Below are 21,774 nucleotides of genomic sequence, written 5' to 3' on the forward strand. Positions count from 1 at the left end.
GAAGTTTGAATTTATAAAATTTTGTTTTTCTATCTCTAGTTCTCTATACTTAGTGACGCCAATGAACCCCGTTGGAGTCTTGTGCGTGCTTTGAAAGAGTAATTTTAAGAAGATAATTTTTTTCACCGTTAAAGTAAAAACTTCAAGAGTCCTAGCACTGATTAATTTTTTAAAAATTTGTTTGGTTGTTTTAGTTTTTACAATTTTGGACTTGTTTGCCTTTCTGGCTGCCAATGTTAATTGATACGCCGGTCTGATGGAGTGGTTCTAAGTTTTTCGTCTTTTAATTCAAATCTTTGATTGTTTTTCATGATTTGTCCGGCTTTGTTTTTTGTAAGTTTTTTTCACAACTTTTTTCATGACTTTATGTTTTCAACACGGGTTAAACAAGTAAAGTTCAGCGGGTAACAAATTTCACCAGAGACCCCTAGCCCTATACAGTAGTCCATCAAGTGCTTATAGTGGTGAAGTAACTGCGAAGGCCGTTATTTTAGGCTAGTCGGTCATTTTTAGGAAGTTTTTGAGCTCAAAATGATGCAATTTTTTTGGTTTTTCGTCAATTTTCACTTTTTTGGAGGACCAGTAGAAAAAAAATTGAGGTTGTTTTAGTTGATAAAGTTCTTTTATGAGACATAATTACTTTTGACAACTTTAAGAGCTATATCGTTTGTCACTCCAAACATAAATAAGCAAACTTACAGTAAGTTTTACAATTTTTTTTTCAAGTTTTTTTAACAAATTTTGTCTTTTTCTGGGCACGAATTGAAACACCTTTTTCAAGTTTCGTTGAGAATTTTTGTCTTTTTTTGGTTTTCGCGGCATCAGGGGACCTATGATTGGATAAAAAGTTACTAAAGTCACTGCATAGATGGTAGAAGCAAGTGGCTAGAAGAGTGGTTATCAATATTTTAATAACACGAACTTTTCAGAAAATTTTTTTCGGAATTTCTGAAAACTTTTTGTTCCAAGTTTATTGATTTTATAAGCTAAAGAAAATAGTAAAAGCTTGTAATAGGTATATTGCTCGATTTCGGGAGCCAGTGAAAAGGTTCTAACGATAATAAAATTAAAAAATTTAGCAATATTTTGTTAAAATTTGCAATTGTTTAAACTTTGAATTTTCTCTCCATTAACTGAGTTTAGCGATTTTTAAAGGCCAACAAAAGTTTTTTTTTAAGTCTTGCAGATGACTTATATGACAAAACTCTGGAGACAGAATGATTTTAAACATTTTTTCACATCGAAACTTGGAAATTTTTTAAATTTTTGCACTTTTCAATTTTTTGAATCATTTGTCATATTTACCTTTCGTGTCAAATAAATCTTTTTAAAGGATTGTGCTTGAGTCATTGAGTAAATTGAATTGTATCAAAATTGGCCTTCAAGGTAAAATTTACAAAAATTTAAACAACTTTTATTTTGATTAGTTTGCTTGCTTCTTTTAGTTTCTGAGAATGTGACTTTTTGGCTGGGTTTGTTCAATTGATCTGCTTGTCAAGTACATTAAATTTCAATTTTTTCATGCAATTCTTTGATCTGTATTTCCCGACTGGTCACGCTATGTTTTTCTATTGAAAAGGTTGCACGTGACTTAGCTGCCTCTTTGAGGCACAAAATTTCATTGGCAATTGAAGTTTTCTAATTTTCATTTTTCTATAATCAACTTATTTCTACACAGTCATAACTACTTTTGGCCAACTTAATGTATAAATTTGTAGTTTTTCAATTATAAGCAAGATATACGCAACCAACATTTCAATCTGCAATTATCACAAATAATATAATCATTTCATATTCTTGAAAAGTCCTTACAAGATTTGTACATTATCTTCCATGATAACTATGGATTTGCAAGATGTTTGCAAAATAAGTGTGTTCCCGTACAGAACTCCTAGTGTAAATTAGTACTGGGAAAGTCTCCATTGCTATATATTATTCTCGCTTTCCCGCTTGAAATTTGCTTTTTTTCAAGCGTATATTAGCGGCGCAAAACACTAACTTCCAAAATTCAGGGTGGCGCAGAAGGGAAAGCAAACGTCTAGGTGACGGGAAATTGTGGATTCAATTTTTGTACTGAGCTCTTTTTTCGAACTTGACCCAAATCTGACCATTGTAAATGAGACTGAACGCAAGTCTGACAGGTAAGAAAAGTGATATGATTCAGTCTATGATTCAGTTATGATGAGGAATTGCAATTGTGCTGGCCCAGTATTGAAACGCATTTGGAGTTAGTTACGGGTGTTACGAAGTAAATGAACGAATAATATTAATCAATCAGAATTGAGTATTTATTTTCGAATTTAAATGCGTACAGAAATCGTTCTAAATTAATAAAACGTTCTAATATACGTAGAAAGTTCCGAAAAAGTTCATTTAACCTAATTTTAAGTAAATATAACCACTATATGTATCGATTAAGCTGGTTTTCGGCTTAATATTTTTAGATTTTCTAGACACTTGCCGATTGAATACGAACTGATTTTGACGTCAATGACATCAGACAAAAAACCAGTAAAAGAGCATCGAAAAAACCTTGCCGTCTAAGCTTTCACTTGTTACATTGATCGTACTAATGCTATGTACGTTGTCTACTTACGTTGCTTTCAGAACACGTTGCTTTATATATGAAAAAAGATATAATTGAAGCTTTATCGGTAGACTGTTTTGACCTATTTACAGCTACATTTCGGTGCCGCTCCTTACAGAACCACCTTTTGTTTGAAAACAAAAAATAAATTCGCTTTTAGCCTAAATGTTGTGATAAACTGAATTAATAGATCATGAGCTGCCCATTTATTCAGTTCGCACGAAAAACTTTATGCAATACCCAATGTTTCAATCACAGGGTTACAACGTTAAGAGGTTTACTCTTTTACACGGATCATAGAATGAAGCGAGATCACAAACGAAGACAGATTGTCGCCACTCATGCAGAGGAAAAAAGAGTTTTGATGTCAATAGTAATCGCAGATGTAATATTACCCGAACAATTCAGGAAAGAATTCGAGACCAAATTGAATGACCTACCAAGGTGGTCAGAACGCAAGAGAGTCATGAATGGATGCAGATTAACTGGAAGAAGATTTGGACCAGAGAAAACGTGTCCAAAACCGTGGTACTTCAGCAGGTACATGCAAATGGTGCCAAACTGGAAGACAAAACAAGGTTGTTAATTTTTTTTTTGTTTTGCGGTAAATTGATGCTTTGAACTTAGACGGCAAGCAACCCAACTCGTTAACTATTTTATTTCAATATCACATGGGGTAGTAAAATTAAACTATTCTTTGTAGAAAAAAAGGTAGGGGTTACCAAAAATTCGAAAAAATTGATACAGTTGGTTCGTATATCAAAAATAACCTCTGAAATAGAAAAAATTGATAGAATATAATGCTAAAAGTTCGAATTTTGAAAATTTTTGGTCAATTTTGATGCAACTCGAAAAAACATAGAATATCAATATCGAATATTGATAAACCGTATTTCTGAGTTTAAAACCGTCCAGTTTACTGGAATACCGTTCCGTAAACAAGAATTTGCAAAAAATTGACCAAAAATGTGAAAAAAATCGGACAAATGCATAAAATTTTGACAAATTTGTCAAAATATCATTTTCTCATTAAGAAGGTTCGTTAACTGAGTGAAACCCAATAAACACAAAAAGTTGAAAATTTTCACAACCTCCGGCCTACCAAAAAAAAATGATCGAATCACTATAATTTTGCCTCTTCGCTAGTTTATGTAACGTTTCGTCCGCGTCCTTTTCGTCCCTTAACATTTCAATTCTCCGTGTTCCGTTTTTTCAATAACGTCGCTCTCCCAACACTCCGCTTTTCGTTTTCTTCCGCTTTTCTTCCGGATTTCGATGTAGTATATCATATGTGATGAAGCATGTTGTTATTTTTGCTGTAGTATGTTGAGTATGCTAGTATGCTGGTTTGTTGTTTAGGTCTTATAGCTTTCTAGGGTGTGACTTAAGTTTATTCTCGAGTTACGGCTAGATTGTCCTTTGACTTTTCAACTTTACTAATTTACTAGCCTTCCTGTTGTAGTATTTTGATTTTGCTGCTGTATGTTTGTGTGTAACTGTATGATTGCTAGTTTGTTTGGTCTTGTTGCCTTCTAGGGTGTGACTTAAGTTTATTCTCGAGTTACGGCTGGAGTGTTTCTTGACTTTTCCAACTATCTTAGTCTACAAACACACTATTGTAGTTTATTCAATTTTGCTGTAGTTTGTTAATACCGTTAGTATGTTGATCGGTTGTTTTGGTTTGGGTATTGCTGGGATGTGACTTAAGTTTATTCTGGAGTTACGGCTAGTAAATTTCTTGGCCCTTACATCCTTTTAGTGTACTACTGCATTGCCGTAAATTAGTTTGCCATTAAATTTGTCGTTATAGACCCATTGTGAACTATATTAGATTGTCTTGCAGTAGCTTCTCTCCTTCTTCCTAGGGTGTGACTTAAGTTTGTTCTGGAGTTAAGGCTAGGTTGTTTGCTTGAGTTTTTACTGTGGTCTGCTAACATAATTCTTTCCGAACTCATTTCTCGCCCGTTCTTTCCCACCGTCACGTTTCGTTCGTTTTCCCGCTCGTCCCGTTTCCGTTCTGTCGCGCATTGTTCGCTCGACTTCTCGTCTGCCCCGTTTCCGTCGCGTCGCGCGTTGCTTGCTCGACTTTCAGTCCGTAACGTCTCCGTTTCGTCGCGCGTTGCTCACTCGACTTTACGTGTGTCCTTTGCCTCCCTCCGCGTTGAGCGCATAGCGTTCAGCGCTCCACTTCTGTTTTTGTAGGGCACAGTGTGCTCGACGACCTTCTTTGCTCTTTGGGTGGTTTGTTTTACAGACTGTCTACAGTGTGCTGTATTTGGTGTCTTTTGCGTTGGGCTCGTTTTTGCGTGTATTAGGTTTGTTTGGAGTGGGCATGTAAAATATAACCGTGTGCAGTGGTAGGATTGCTGGTCTTTGGAAATAATAACATCATGATGTCTAATAGTCTTGATCAAAAAGTCAAAAAGTTGTACGCTGCCAGGTCAAAGCGTGAAGCTGAATTGCATGCTATACATGAAGATATTCTTCATTGTATAAATAGTCAAAGTAGGCGAGTGAAAGTTGAACGCCTAGTTACAAAGTGCAACGAAGCTTTTATGACTGTTGTAGACAAAAATGAGGACCTGATTGCAATCGCTGGAAAAACGGAGGATACAAGTGCACTTGTTCCTTCATTAGAGTCTTACTTGGAGGCAATGACAAATAAGAACGACAAGATCCTCGCTTCAGCACGAAACTACATCAACTCTGCTGATGATAAAGTGAGTGAGTTCCAGGAACCAAGGGCTTCCATGCGTTCTAGACTTCCTTCAATTATGACATCGTCAAAAACATCTAGTCAGCGTAAACATGATTACATAATTGCCAAAATGAAGCACGAAGAAATTGAAAAACAGAATGAGGCAGCCATTCGCCTTGCTAAACAGAAAAAGCAAATGGAATTAGATGAACTGGAGGAAAGCAACAGGAAACGGTTGGCAGAGGCAACTCTGCAAGAATTTGAATTGATGGACGCCGTTTCTAAAGGTAGCCAATCTGAAACAACTGCAAGTGCTAGGAGCTCAATGAGAAGTGAAAAGGCTGTCCAAGACTGGATCAACACCTCACTTGCTTTAAGTTTTCACAATGAGGAGAAAACTAGTGAACCACAGGTTATGATTGACCCTCCAGAATGTCCTAGCCACAACAACGGCAAGACAGTGGAAGATCAGAACACTGAAATTTCAAGGCATTCCATTCCAAAAAATTGTCGAGGCAATTACATTTTAAGCAATGAGACCTTGCAGCAACTCGACCCCTATTATACTCCACCTGAAAATTTTTTGGCTGCTGCTAACACACAGGCGTTGTACCAGGCGCACCTAAGGGCGCAAATGAATCAAACAGGCCAGCAAGGCATGGCACTTCCAAGCATAACTAATCAAGGAACCGCGGATAGTCAGCCGCCTTCTGTACACGCCCCAGGGGCTTCTCCACCACCCATTCAACAGCCCATTCCACCACAGCCGTTCGCACCGCAAGAAAATCAGAATAATGCAACAGAGTTATTTCCAAACGCACAGTTTCAAATTTCACAATCCAGGGGACCTGAAACATCAAGTCTGCCCCAGAATAATTCGGCCCAGCAAATATGCTCCCGACAACAAATTAATTTTGTCCCCCGAGCACCAAACGCCACTCTTCCTCCTTTTCCGACAACAAATCATCCAGCCCCCGCAATAAACGTTCCCCTGCACCCAAGCGCCCCACCAAGTACAAACATTCAACAGCACAACTCCGAACCCGCTCATCCCATTGACCTTCCTATTCCGGACCCAGTATTTGCACCTAACGTCACTGCTCCCATTCTACACACCCAAATGATCAATCAACCCCCCCGTCTACAACACTTTTCAAAATAATAATAACCGAGTAAACAAAGTAATACGTTCTGTTGCTCCTCCTTTCCTAAATATGCCCAATATCCCTCTTGGCCAGAACTTTGTGCCAAATATGAGTCATTGGCGGTTTCCACAACACAGACCGTCAATAGTCAATCAAAACACAACCACCGTGAATAGTCTGCCTCCAAATGTACACACGCATAACGCACCATCAAGCACTAATGTTCCACTACGAATTTATCAGAATTCGCCCCCTTTGATTGATATGCAATCACCATCAGGTGCACAGCAGGAAAACCCGATCGGAATTACTAGTAATGTTGTACCTGGTCTAGCCACTCCGGTTTTTCAGCCAACATAACCCTATGTTGGGCCCACTCCGTTGAGTTGGAGCGGTCCGCAGGTGTCTTCAACTGCCCCTCCGATACCAGACAATGCGTCATTGATTAGGGAACTGGCTGATGCGATAACAAGTAGGAAAAACGACCCTTTGCCCGAGTGGAAACTTGTAGAGTTTAACGGCGACCCATTAAAGTGGCATGAGTGGTATGGTCAATTCAAAAGCGCGATTGACTCGCAGTCGCTTACTGATGACGTTAAATTGACATACCTTAAAACACTCGTCACCGGTAAAGCAAAGATTGCAATCGCCGAGTTTGCTTACTGTGGTTTAATGTACAAGGATGCACTAAGGACTTTGGAACGTAAATTTGGCCAGCCGCAGGCAGTCGTAAGTGCACACCTGGATAAACTAAGCAACTTTCCGCCTCTTAAAATGCACAATAGTGATAACATCATAAACTATTCTGCAGCAATATCCAGCCTCGTTGGGGTTTTCAAGTCAATATCATATGATGCTGACTTAAAGAGCGCTTCCCTACTTAACCAAGCAGTACAAAAGTTACCACCAAACATGAAAGAGTCATGGTCGCTCTTTAAACCTACCCTCCTTGACTTTAACGACTGGCTTAAAGAAAAGGCTGAGGCCCACGATCTTATGAAACAAAGCGCAACCAAGGCAAGGCCTGAAGATAACAGCACTTCAGTAACCAAGACCAAAACAGCTTCAAAAGTGTTTGCATCAAATTCGCAACAAAGGGAAACAAAGAAGCAAATGCCATCTGCTTCCACAAACACTTTCTTTCGATGCATCGTATGCAAAGGTAACCACCGGCTATGGGAGTGTCGAGTTTTCAAGGAAAAGACTCCAACCCAGAGAGCTAAGTTGGTGGCGGATAACAAACTTTGCTTTTCGTGCTTACGGGACAAGCACACATTCCGCCAGTGCCCTCAGCCAAGAAAGTGCCGAGCAGAGGGGTGTAATAGTTCGCATAACTCACTATTGCATGGAGCAGATAGGGTTTTCCCAACAAAACAGTCAACATATCCCAATACTATCCAGTCTTCTGGCAACACAGGTCAAAGTAAAGCAACTACTAGTCAACAGCCGTCTAATAGGACCACAACAATGTCATCTGTTACTGATGTTAAGGGGCTCCTTCAGGTAACGGAATTGCAGTTGGTCAATTCGTCCGGTTTAGATACCAAGGCTTTAGTTTTGTGTGATACCGCCTGCAGTAACTCTTGGGTGGCCGGTAGTCTCGCAGATAGACTCGGTTTGCACGGTAAAGCACTAAAGCTAACTGTCAAGGGTATTAATACCGAAGAAGTAGTTGACACTAGGATTGTTGAAGTTACTGTGAAACCAAGAGAACATCAAGATTTCGAACAATTTACCATCAACCCTTTCGTTAAGGAGAGTCTGAACGTCGGCTCAGGTATAATTAATGTACAGGCCCTGCAAGAGACTTACCCACACTTAGCAGTCCTTGATCCCGTGACATATTCCTATAAAGACATTGAGATGATACTCGGACAAGATGTCTATCATGCCATCCGCCCGTTAGAATACTTCTCTGCCGATGAGAAGCTTTCACCCGTTGCCGTACGCTTACCCATAGGTTGGGTCTTAAGCGGTCGGTTACCATCAAGTTCCTGTTTAACCTCAACGTGCTTTAAAGTGAATATCGAACATGACAATGAGTTAGCAAGTCAAGTAAAGTCATGGTACGACATTGAATCATTCGGGGTAAACAAGCAGGTCGACTCCAGATCTGCAGCAGATGCAAGGGCTCACGAGATCCTTGAGAGTACCACCATACACAATGGCCTGAGATACGATGTCGGAATGTTGTGGGCAGCAGACAACATCCAGCTCCCAAATAATTACTTCTCCTCCCTTGTGCAACTAAAATCGCTCGAAAAACGTTTGGCCAAGGATGAAGACCTCAGAGAGAAGTATACTAGTACCATCAAAGAAGACCTTAATAAGGGGTATGTAATTGAGGTTCCGGACGCTCACAAGGTTGAGAGCCGGTCCGATGAAGAGTGGTACCTACCTTACCATCCGGTTTTAAACCCGAACAAACCGGGTAAGGTGCGTAGGGTGCTCAATGGAGCAGCAAAATTTCATGGCGCCTCACTGAATAAATCTCTGCTCACTGGCCCTGATTTGCTCCAAAACCTTATTTACGTACTTCTTCGCTTCCGACAGCATCCATATGCCGTCTCTGCCAACATCGAGGGAATGTTTCTACAGGTTGGCGTATTACCATCAGATCAACCATCACTTCGCTTTCTGTGGCGGGAGGACCCCACAACTAACGTTGTAGTGTATCAATATACGCGCCACATATTCGGGGCTAAATACTCGCCCACATGCGCCAACTATGCATTACAACGCACAGCGAGAGACAATGCCCCGAAGCTGCAAAAGCCGTCCTTGAAAACTTCTACATGGACGATTACCTTGACTCAGTGGAGTCTCCCGAGAAAGCCATCAATAGATCGAAGGAATTGGTACATCTTCTCCATCTCGGTGGGTTCAAGCTTACAACGTTCGTAAGCAATGTACCAAATCTGGCTGACCGAATTGATGGTTCCCCTCAAACTACTGAGCCCAAGGTTATTGTTTCATGTCAGGAGGATTCTTCGCATGTGCTAGGGTTAAAGTGGGATCACACTAATGACACTTTAGTTGTGAGTCGGGGTACAAGCTGCGCTATCACCAAGTCCCTCACGCAACGCTTGGTCCTAAGTCTTGTCTCGAAAGTCTTTGACCCCATTGGTCTTGTCGCACCGTTTACCGTCGGTGCGCGACTGCTCTTAAAAGACATCTGGCGTGTCACAGGACAACAATGGGATGACGAGCTCCCACAGGATATCGTTCAAAGATTTTTGGTTTGGAGTGCGGACTTACCAAAGCTTGAAAACATCAAAATTCCTCGAAGTTACTTTAGCGGACCCTTTGATAATATAGAGTTGCATATGTTCGTTGACAGTTCTCAGGATATTTTTAGTGCCGTTGCATTTCTTCGAGCCCGAGTAACAACTCCTACGAGCAAGATAAAAACAGAGCTTGCGTTTGTTTTGGGGAAAGCGCGCGTGGCGCCATTGAAGGTAATGACTGTCCCAAAACTGGAATTGCAAGCAGCTCTACTTGCCGCTCGGCTGAAGAACGAAATTATTCAGGCACTTACTGTAACTGTTAACCAAGTATTCATGTGGACAGACAGCACGACCGTTCTTCAGTGGATAAACTCTAATGAAAAGCAACCAATCTTTGTTGCAAACCGCGTTTGTGAAATTTTGGAGCATACCAGCCATGACCAATGGAACCACGTCGCAACTAAGGATAATCCAGCTGACGCTGGCACGCGTGGAATGTCCGCTGAGGTTTTGCAACTAAGCAGTTGGGTCAATGGTCCACATTTCTTAACTAACTCAAGGTTCCCTTTCGTGCCGAACAAAGACGTCATTAATAACATCAAACTTGGCGTCATTCAAGCAGTCATTATAGAAGACACTGTTTCTCTCGCTACATCTGTTAAAAAACAGGCAACTCCCGTTCCGTCGTTATTCCCATTTGATAAGTTTAGTTCTTATCAAAAGTACTTGCGCATTGCCGCATACGTTCTCCGGCTTTTGCCGAAACATGCCGGCTACCGTAACCCCGATGGTAGCATTACCGACCCTACTGAGCTTGACGAAGCCGAGCGTCATCTACAGTATTTGGTGCAAGGGGAGTCTTTTGAAGCCGAAAGAAAAGATCTTCTTGGCAATAAATTCGTTAAACGGAGTAGCCGAATTGCTCCACATTCACCGTTTATTAGTCCAAATGGGCTAATCCGCTCCTCGGGCCGCATCAAGCGGTTAATTGAAGTTGGGTTTAATGTAAAGTACCCAATCATCCTAGATGCACGTCATCCGTTTGTAAAATTGTGCCTTGAACACACGCACATAAAGCATTACCATCAGGGCGTTGAATACCTAAGATCAATTGTGCAGGAACACTACACAGTACTGAAACTAAGATCATCCTTGCGTTCCATCAAAGCACACTGCCTGAGATGCCGAGAATTCCAAGCTGTAACCATGCAACCAATCATGTCTGACTTACCTAAGGAGAGACTTGCTTACCAGTCTCCTCCCTTCACGAACACTGGCGTTGACTACTTTGGGCCATTCTATGTTATTGTCCGCCGTACTACTGAGAAAAGGTGGGGCTTCCTCTTCACCTGTCTCACTACTCGCGCTGTCCATGTCGAAATAGTTACATCCATGGACACCAGTTCTTGTGTTATGGGAGTTGAGCGGTTTGTGTCACGTAGGGGTACACCTGCCATGATTTGGTCAGACAATGGCACTAACTTTATTGGAGCGGAGAAAGAACTCCGAGAAAGTATTGAAAAGTGGAACGTTGTCAACATTGCAGCTGAGCTCGCTCACAAAGGTATAAAATGGAGGTTCAATCCACCCAGCGCACCACATCAAGGGGGTATCTGGGAGAGGTTGGTACGCAGCTTCAAACGCGTGTTGTATACTATTCTTGGCACGCGTCGCCTCACGGATGAGGTACTGCATACTACCTTTTGTCTCGTGGAGAATGCTCTCAATTCGCGTCCTTTAACACCCGTAAGCGCCGATCCGTGCGATTTGAACGCTTTAACGCCCAACCACTTTCTTTTAGGAGAACACTCTGCCAGTATTCCGTCTGTTGTCGGCAACAATGAGCTCGACCATCGTAAACGTTACGCCCGTGCGGAGTCGTACGCTAATGCGATCTGGTCCCGTTGGATCAAAGAGTACGTACCGACGCTGAACCGACGCTCTAAGTGGCAGTCGCCTGCCGAGCAACACCTTAAGACCAGTGACTTGGTTTGGATAGTTGAGGAAACCAACCCTAGGGGTTACTACCCAACCGCTCGGATTGTGGAACTCCGCTACGGCTCCGATAGCGTCGCGCGCTCCGCCGTTTTACGTATGTCGACCGGTTCACTCGTCCGCCCGCTTGTAAAACTTGTACCAGTTTTCCCAACATCTTCTTCTGGGCCGGAGGATGTTACGAAGTAAATGAACGAATAATATTAACCAATCAGAATTGAGTATTTATTTTCGAATTTAAATGCGTACAGAAATCGTTCTAAATTAATAAAACGTTCTAATATACGTAGAAAGTTCCGAAAAAGTTCATTTAACCTAATTTTAAGTAAATATAACCACTATATGTATCGAATAAGCTGGTTTTCGGCTTAATATTTTTAGATTTTCTAGACACTTGCCGATTGAATACGAACTGATTTTGACGTCAATGACATCAGACAAAAAACCAGTAAAAGAGCATCGAAAAAACCTTGCCGTCTAAGCTTTCACTTGTTACATTGATCGTACTAATGCTATGTACGTTGTCTACTTACATTGCTTTCAGAACACGTTGCTTTATATATGAAAAAAGATATAATTGAAGCCTTATCGGTAGACTGTTTTGACCTATTTACAGCTACAACGGGTTCTTTCTTATAAAACTTGGAAGATATGTTTAACTTTCTATATTTGATCTTCGATTTACTACGCAAAGCAATTTGCATTGATGAGTGGCCTAAGGTCGCTCACGGAAGTCGATCAAAAATATTGCTTCATTCCGGATTCTTGAGCAAGACTTGTCTTTAAAAAATGCCCTATAAGAAAGGGTGCATATACTGCCTTAGACATGGATAAATTGTTCACGGTTAAATTTAATTTTTTTGGAGGTAATTAATCCTCAGAATATTATCAGAACCATGAGAAAAAAAACGTTTTACAATCATTTTTATTTCTAGTTACTTGTCTCATTATGGATATAAACACTCTAAGGATCTTAAACATTAGAACCTTAATACTAAGTTTTGGACAAATTAAAGGCTTACGCCTATTTATAACACTGCACGTTCATCATGTAACTCTTGCAGGATTTTGAAGTATTTTGTACAAGAAAAGCGCTGCTATGCAAGATCTTACAAGATAAGTGTGCATGTTGGGCAAGGTCTTGCAGGGAGAGCGTTCTTTTTTCAATATTGTTTTCATTATCTTATTAGGATATGGGTGCAATTTCGACTATGGTATATATTTGACAGTCTCTGAAGGTCTGAGCTAGTATTAACCACGAATGCAAATCAACCGGAAGACTCTCAATGTTCTTTTTCATGATGCGACTGCGTGACTGCCCATTTTATTCATATTCTTGTGCATTTGTTCAATTCAGCTATACATCGTTTTTTTGTGTGTATGTTTATCTTAAGAGATTTTATTATTTGAATCAGTTGAGTCGTGATTGGAATTTCGAATGCTCGTTCTTCCCGCGTTGTCTTGCTTTGTTTTTTTTACTGAAAACGAAGCATCAAATAAGCTCAAGTTAATTAGCAATTGTTGTGTTTACTCATTAAATTCAACTCATCATTAATAACTAAAATGAATCCGGCCTATGATCTCCATTTTCTAGATATTTTAGAAAAAAAACAACTTTCAGAAGTTTTCAGTCGATTTCCTTAAGGAAAACTTTAGAGAAATATGCTTCGTTTCTAACATTAGCAATCACAAATTTTGTACCTATCTGTGTAAACTGGATCGTTCTGGTGGAAACCCTGGTGCAAATCCACCCCAGTGTGAGCGTCCAGACCACGCATGGAAATGGGTGCCCCTCCCCCCACTTGCCCAAAAGGGTCAACTCTCTTGTGCATCGCGTTCAACACCTGCATGACACAAACCAAAATAAACAAATAATAAAATTTAGTTCTTATATCAGCAAGTCAATAAAGACTGTCAATAAATTCACAGAAGGAAATGTATCAATTCAAACGTTGCTTGCATTTTCTATTTAAGTTGGTTTTTTAACAAAAGAAAAAAAACATCTACCAGGCTGACTTTCTGAGGTTCCCAAATTTTGACGCATGGTCTCACCATAGTGCGACCATTGTGCAGAGTCTTCACGTTATCACAAACATGCGTTTTACAAACACTTTAAATTGCGCCACAATTTACTCCTGCGTAAGTGACACACAAGATCGCGTTTTCAGGGGCAAGTAAGCCTTAGCGTACTATAATATTTAGAGAACATAACATGTCACAGAAACTATATTTATACGGCCGATGCTAATTGAGTGACCAAATGACAACAGATCTCAAACAGACTCACAGCAGGGGTGTTCGAACCCATGCGGGTGAGGGGCCACCCGGACCCTCTCTTAGTAAACCAGTACTCATTCATGAAATATCAATAGTAAAATGCTATATCAGTACTGTGTCATAGTATTCTAAGGTTTTTTTGCTCGAAGATTTCGCAGAATGATCTCATACAACAATTTTTTTCATGAATTTGGCATGCACAGTCGGTTTTGATTCCTTTCTATATGTTCATGATTCAGTACTGAAATATCATGATTCAGTACTGATTTTTTTTGAATTACTATGGTACCTCACTCCGGACAGCTCTGAGCAGTCTATCCAGACCTCACAGATGCTACCAAGGTTCTGTCATTATTTCGCGCCTTTAACTCGCGCCTTTCATTAGTCCCCCCCCCCCTATCCGCACAGTGCAACACGGCCTGATCGGAGCATGCTTGAGTCATGCTCTTCAACAATCTGGATAACTCTTCATGTAGCTTGTAGCTCCATTTCATGAAATATTTTCCGCCAAAAAACCTAATGAGAGGTTGCTTCCGTCTATTATTGAGCGCTTTTTTTTACATAGCTCCAGGGTCTTTTTTCCAAAAGTGTTCCTCTTGCAAGAATTTTGAACGAAAAATCTTTTAAGAATATTAATCTTAGAAAAAGATGATGTTCTAAGATCTTTTAAGTGTCCTGCCAGAATCTCGTTAGATCTAACAACGTCTTGTAAGAACCATTAAATAATCTTACAATATTTTTAAAAGTAACAAGATTAAGGCCATACATACTTCTTCTCTCTCCTTTTCGAGCAATTTCTGCTTCTGTTTCTCTTTGACAGCCTCGTCAAGTTCTTTGATGTACTCGTTTGTGTGTCCCATATCTGCTATGTATCTGTACGCTTTCTCTGTTATCACTGTCCCGTCTTTGTGCGGTTGGAACCTGACATATGAAAACAGTGAATTAGTGGACTTTTACTGATTTTTTAAAAGTTTTAACTGAATTATTTAAATACTGAATATATTAATTCATTGTTGAGTTTTTATTACTGAAATTTACTTAAATATATTTAAAAAATCTTTTTCAATTTTTAAAGGATGTCTTCACTTAGTTCCGAAATTCCACGATGGTACGTTGGATTAGTAATTTGATATTTTGACAATTTCCCAGGCTGAGGTGCGAGACGAAAGCAAGTATGTCTTGACCGTCCCAGAAAGAAAGTCCCTATGTCCAGACCGTCCCAGATGGAAATTGCCTATGTCCAGACCAACCGTCCAAATCAGAAAGTGCCGATGTCAAGACTTTTGTGGTGGTCAGCAGAATTTCGTGCCTTCAAGTCCTGACTTTTGTGCGTTCACCAGACTTTCGCGCGTTCACCAGACTTTCGCGCGTTCACCAGACTTTTGTGTGTTCATTTTCAGACTTTCGGGCGTTCATGTCCAGACTTGCGTGCGTTCAGCAGACTTTCGTGCGCTCGCCAGATTTTCGTGCGTTCAAGGTAAGACTTTCGTGCATTCATCTTCACACCTTTGTGCGTCCGAAAAAATTTGGTGCGCTTAACAGATTTTTGTGCGATAATGTCCAGACTTTTGTGCATTCACCAAAATTTGATGCGCTTAACAGATTCTTCTGAGCTCATGTCCAGACGTTTGTTCGTTCGGTAAAAGTTAGTACAATAATTGAATTAATGTGCGTTTATGTCCAGAATTTCATGCGTTCACCAAAATTTTGTGCGCGTACAGGATTTCTGTCCGTTCATGTCTACAGAATATTTTTTTGCTTGTTTCATGTATAAGAGAAATTGAAAGTTCTTCCGGTCGAGCAGTTTTTCTAGTTAAATTTAAACTGACATTGAGTTTATCCAGTGTATGTGAAGTCATTATCACTTTTGAAAAACTTTAATCTAACAGTCAAATCGAACTAAAATTGATATAGAGCGTTGCCAGTGTTTGTCGAGGCCGAGACACCGCAATTTGAGTGTAGCTATTCTAGGAAAAAATCAATGTGTCCGTAACTGTCTGAAAAACGATTGTAAAAAAACTCGTGAAGCAGTTCTGCAACTATCTTCCAATTTCCAATTCTTTTCAAATTATAAGAAAACGGATATTAAAATTTAGAAACTATCGTACACAACTTAACTGATTAAAAAAATACTTGCTTTTTCCTCTATTCCGTTCATTGTGTCTATTGTTCTACTGCAATAACAAAGAATAATTCGTTTTCTGTTGTCTTTGTCATTTTCTAAATATAAATCAGGAATTATTTTCAATAAAGTAAAAAATGGGAACACCAGAGAGATCGCCAACAGACCGCAGAGATCGGTTTTCAAGCGTCTCATTGTGGAAGACGAATGCTTAGTTTTCGAACTCAGTTACGAACATTTAAAAAATACGAAAAAAACAGTGTGATGGCAATAAAACTACGCAGACGAAAAAAAAAGGAAACAATTCTAGTTCTATAGAGGCTCTAACGTTGTGCTATTTCGTATATAAACCTTGTTAAATAATCGTCATGAGAAAGCAGTTATTCAACTAATCGTGCACAAGCTATAACATCTGACGTTTGTTTAGTTGCACAACTTTAACTAAAAAATTTTAAGTCGAACCTAAGATAAACTTTTAGTAGTTTTCTTACTTTATTAACTAAGTTGTTTTTCAAAAACTAATGTTGAGGAAATTTCTTTCTCCTTCCTCATTTGAAGTGAATACTCAAATTTCACTGCTATGAAAAGCTTCATACCTATTTTGAGGTTCTCATTTCGTAAGCATGTCATTAACAATTTAGCAAAGCCGTATAGATGAAGATCTTCCGCATTAAAAAAACTTATATCTTTGAGGACACCAGAAACGGATTCATATTTGCGTTTTAAAAAAACAAAATGTAGTACAAAATTACAGTACACAACATTCTACATGCAAAAACAATATCGCATTTGCTGCTCGGAGATAAAAGTGAGCCAAGAGGCAATGCTTTTCGTAGTGCTTGTGTTAAATATAATTTGTAGCAAACTGAGGAAATAATGAAAATATTTCAATGATCTCTTACTATTTTTTGTCATTTCACTTCGGAAATAGTCTGTATAAATTAAATCTGATGTCTTTTGATTGCAGTAAAACGTAGATTGCTACCTCTTCAGCTATTACTGAAGTAAATTCAACTGCAAAAAAAAATATTAGGAAAAAATTGGATCATTAATGAGAAAACATCCTGAAATTTTGTGTGGCATGGCACTGAGATATGAAAAACAGGTGCTATCAACTTTATTGAATAAATTTAGTGGCGTTTTTCCACTAAGCTAACAAAACATCTATGTAAGACTGAATCCAAATTTCAATTATAAAGAAAATGATTTTATTTTGTTGTTAACTTCAACTTAACGTCCACAATTTTAAATTATTTAGTTTATAATTCAGTAAATCAGGCTCGGTATCTCATCAACACCTTTCTGAAAAGAACAAAGTTTATAGGAAACGTTTGAATAATAATATTAGCATTTCAAACTGTCACAAGTTTCCTTTAGAGCATAAGGCAATCTTTTTGGTTTTCGAGAAACTGCCTTAAAAGAAATATAATACTCAAAAGCATCACACAAAAAGGTAATAGCGCTTCGTGAAAAATTTAAAGATATTTTTTCCCTGTGTCTCCAATCTAAAATACATAAAAATCATGCAAAGGTATGACACGCAAACACTTGCTTTTGCCTAAGCAGACCATTCTTTTTGTATCTGTATCTCTGTATCTCAATAACTCTGTATCTCAACGTTCCACAACGCTAGCTTAAATTTTGAGCAGTTAGGAGTACAAAAGAAGAGCATTAAACGTTCAACTTCTATGAACCCAAAAAAATCTGTCATAGGATAGCTGAAAGTATAAGTAGTTTCCTGTTTTGTTTACAAAAAGGATGCTAAATTTTACTGATAATTATATAAAATACGTTGGTTTGTATTCAGTCATCTTGTCCGCAAAAAATCTCTTCACTAAAAAAATCCATCAGCTAAAAAATTCTTGGAAAAGTTTAGTTAGACTGAAATATAAAGGGGCTGGTGCAACAGTAATAAGAATGATAAATAAATTATTGAATGCTGACAGATTTAAGTTGCACACACACAAGATGACATAATAGATTCGACTATTTAAATCATTCGGAAAAATTCAAAGTCTCCAAAAACTTGATCAGAACAATTTTATGCAAAAACCAAACTGAAGTTTTTGTTTATAAACAAGAAGAAATAAATTGAATTAGTTTTTTGCGGAGGCAAACGAAAGCACATTTTTCGATACCAAAAATGCATGTTTTGATTAAAATTACCTTTGATGCTTGCTGGATCCACAGTAAGTTTTTAAAGAATTGCGAACTAATTGAAAATGAAGATGAGAAAACAAATACTTTTAATTTTCAAAAGCTGTCTAATCCTCAGTACCCTGCTTTGAATTTCTCTCTCTATTGCCAGCAGAAAAAATAATCCATCGAACAATAACTCAAGGAAATAAAGGAAAATAAAAATTCACGCAACTTAACCTTTATATACTTTTGAAAATTATTATAATAAGTTACGGATTAACGGTTGTAATGACTCGCAAATGTGACCATCGGTGGGCAACGCAAATTTTTAGATAACGTTTGAAAGAACACAGTTTTAAAAAATCCGTATAGTCCTTTTTTCAGAAACAGAAACCATGCAAAGGCTGAAAAATTGTGCTCCTACATTGGGTTGTCTATTCAATTGTAGGAATTAAATTAAAAAATGATAACCTAAAATTGAAATCTAGCTTTCGGCGCAACTTTGCAGTATTAGGTTGTTTTCAATTTAAATTAAATATCACACTTTGTTTGTAATGAAACTAAATATTTGCAATTAGAAAGCCTTTTTTCAATTACATGAAAGTCTTATGATAAGTTGACCGAACATCAGCTGATTTGAAATCAGTTGTTTTTCAAAAAGGAAAACTGTTACGGAAAAAAAAATTTTTCACCAGATTTTTAATCTGAATTTTTCCTCAATACCTGGCCACTCTCTTCTCCGAGAGGAACCAGCAACACACAAAAGCATAATACGGTTGTTCAGACAAAAGAAATAAAAAAATTTGGTCAAATTTTTCAAATTCATATTACATGTCTCCTAGTGTAACCACAAACCATAGATTTGTTTAGTTTAACTGTGTTTTGGATCTGCAAAATCAATACAATATGGTTTTCTATAATATTAACAACAAAGTCGAAATGAAAGCGGACAAAATACGACAAGATCAAACCCTGGTTGACATGTAATATTGTCATTTATTAAAGAATATAGTTTAAATATTAGGTGTTGGTCGCTTTTATAATGTTGTGGTGGGTGCAGACATAACATTGTAACCAAACATTGTCGCATTTGTTCGATAAATCAAAATTATCATTGTTGAGAGCAGTAAATTGAGTTGTACTATCATTCTTCATCTCGGCGAAGATAGAATCTATTCGCTGATAATTTTGCCCCCTAACTAATAACTAGTTGAGGTCAATGGAGAGTGAACAGCTTTTGGCCGTTTAGATTCAAGAATAGCTGCTTGGCATGATTGAATGCGACATAAATACATGCTATTTATATTATATTTTTTCTCAAACAGTTTCTAATTTACCTCATTACTAAAACCTTTTTTACTGAACGAGCGCCATAAAAAATTCTGTTAAAATGTCTGTCCAAAAGTGAATCGCAGCTTGCAAACACAATTCCTGGTGCGAAAATGCAAAACTTTTTATTCAATGCGAAATCAAGAACGTTGATAATATTAATACTAGCGATTACATGACATCATGAAAGGGCATGAAATAATGGCGATGGTACCGTAAATGGGTATGAAATGATATTTAACGGGAAGAATGATGAGAGGTTGAATTAGCATTGGGTCACGTGATTATTATTAATTCAACACTTACTTCCTATAGATATGCCGGATTCTGGATCTAAAATTTGCTCAGAAGTTAACAAGAATTAATTTTACAGGGCAAGAAGGAGTAATTGTTTGAGTTGCTTGATTCAAACTAACTGTCACAAGAAATGCGGCACCTCAACCTCGGAGCTTTTGTTGCAAAACGCTCTCCCCCCCCCCCCCCAAAAAAAAAACCCCTCCATCACCCTGTTATCGAACTTGACCCTCCATACCTTGACCATCTATATTGGTTTTTCTTGCAATATTTCTATAAAATAGATCAACTAATAATTTGTCATCATCTTGCTGTGTAATTATTCATCATATAATTTAAATGTCTATTTTTACCTCGAGTAGTTTCCTAATATATAAAGACATAATTATCAAATAAAAAATGTCCACCAAGAATGAGCTGGAAAGAGGTAAATATTTTCTAACTGGAAGCTTTGTTGTGGCTCATTAACAATTTTCACAATTTCCAGCCAATAATGAAGAAGTTCATCGGCGAGTGATCAAATTCTACCTGGTCTCCGGATCAGATTTCAGATTCGTGATTTTATTCCCCTCGTCGTCCCTCAATGGTGCCCCTCCACCCGAAGTCCCAAACGTTGGGTAAAAGGGCCGGTTTGCTTCTGTCTCGAGTGACCTTTTGTCCTCTGTATCCCTCCAGTTCCTCTCTGTCCTCGAATAATTCGGATGCACATTTAGTCTCTCTGGGGGACTTCCGGGAGGTCGGTGTTGACCCTTCTCAAACATCGGGTAGCTTTTGAACCTGCAAAACGATCTCAGAGACCGTAACTCCTCGGGTTACTAAAAATAACTTTAAAATCTATTTCTGTGTATAAATTATTGATGGGCAGAGATTAAAAACCTCAAAATTGGTTCAAGAACTGAATGAGCGCCTTTTCATTTTTCATTTTTTCAAATAATTCCGATTTTGTAATTGATTTTGGACAGTGAAAAAGTTTTTTACAGAAATTCATTCGTTTTAACATAATAACAGGTAACGATTAGTGCTGCAATTACTGCAGCAATCAAAGCCATTCGAGCAAATTGCGAGAAATATGAAAACTTACACTTTTCTCGACTTAATAAGGCTGTTAATCGCTCACCTTTATCGAAATTTAGACCGCTATTTGAGCAAAAAAAAAACAAAATACTGAATTTCGAGCAACAAAGCTTCGTTGAAGCTCAAAGTGACGTTTTCAGTTGCGTCAATTTGGCGCTCGAAAACTATGGAACTAGACTTTAGTTTTTTTTCAAAATATAGCAACGTTAGCGTTGTAATTAATAGTTTTAGTTAAGAGACCGGATTGATTTTTGAATTTCAAAAAAGTATACATACAAGACAAAATAACACATAGTCAGAATTCAAAATAAAGTCTTGATATTTGTTAGAGTTATCCGAAAGTTTAAATTACCATATAATCAGACAAGGACAAATTCATTCAATTCAAGACATTATTGTAAAGTAACCTTCAAGAAGAGGTCCTCAGAATCAATGTTTGAAGGTTCTTAGAATCTATATAGCTATTACTAGAGTGAGATTAATTGATGTACATACTTCTCGGCAACCATTGAATGATTATGATATCAACGGAAAAATGAGCGAACTCTTAGGAAAAGGGCCAATGCATATTATTTACACATGATTTCCCGGCAAATTAAAGAAAGCCATTTTTGGTAAACTTTACGACACTCACTATAAATCATGGTGCTGTGATTGGACTTCTATCTCAACTTTTTCGCATTGCTTATGGATTATATATATATATATATATATATATATATATATATATATATATATATATATATATATATATATATATATCATTTTTCAGCCTTTTTCCTTTAAATGAAATCATCATCTTGATCTATTATTCTGCAAATCTAAATTTCTATCGTAAAATATCATTTTGTTGTTCTCTCCTTTTTGAGAAGTTATTACTTTCTACT

At 38.1% G+C, this 21,774-nt stretch overlaps 2 protein-coding genes across 4 annotated transcripts in view; one reads left to right on the forward strand and one right to left on the reverse strand.

Annotated features, from left to right (window-relative positions):
• The window catches only part of LOC142352792 (uncharacterized), a 34,803-nt gene extending 14,194 nt beyond the window's left edge, over nt 1-20,609 (reverse strand). The window contains exons 1-4 of one of the 2 annotated variants that reach the window (XM_075404900.1): nt 20,342-20,609; nt 19,826-19,852; nt 14,700-14,850; nt 13,354-13,496 (exon numbers count right to left, since the gene is read on the reverse strand). In XM_075404900.1, the coding sequence (XP_075261015.1) occupies nt 13,354-13,496; nt 14,700-14,850; nt 19,826-19,852; nt 20,342-20,574 (554 nt within the window). In that variant the 5' untranslated portion in view covers nt 20,575-20,609. The remainder of the gene's footprint in view (nt 1-13,353; nt 13,497-14,699; nt 14,851-19,825; nt 19,853-20,341) is intronic. The other variant, XM_075404901.1, reaches the window with a different exon arrangement.
• Nucleotides 1-21,774, forward strand: part of LOC142353457 (CCR4-NOT transcription complex subunit 1-like) — a 279,900-nt gene that overhangs the window by 25,984 nt on the left and 232,142 nt on the right. The window lies entirely within an intron of this gene.

This window comes from Convolutriloba macropyga, chromosome 14 (assembly GCF_964194025.1).
Source record: "Convolutriloba macropyga chromosome 14, txConMacr16.3, whole genome shotgun sequence".
Classification (NCBI taxonomy): Eukaryota; Metazoa; Xenacoelomorpha; order Acoela; family Convolutidae; genus Convolutriloba; species Convolutriloba macropyga.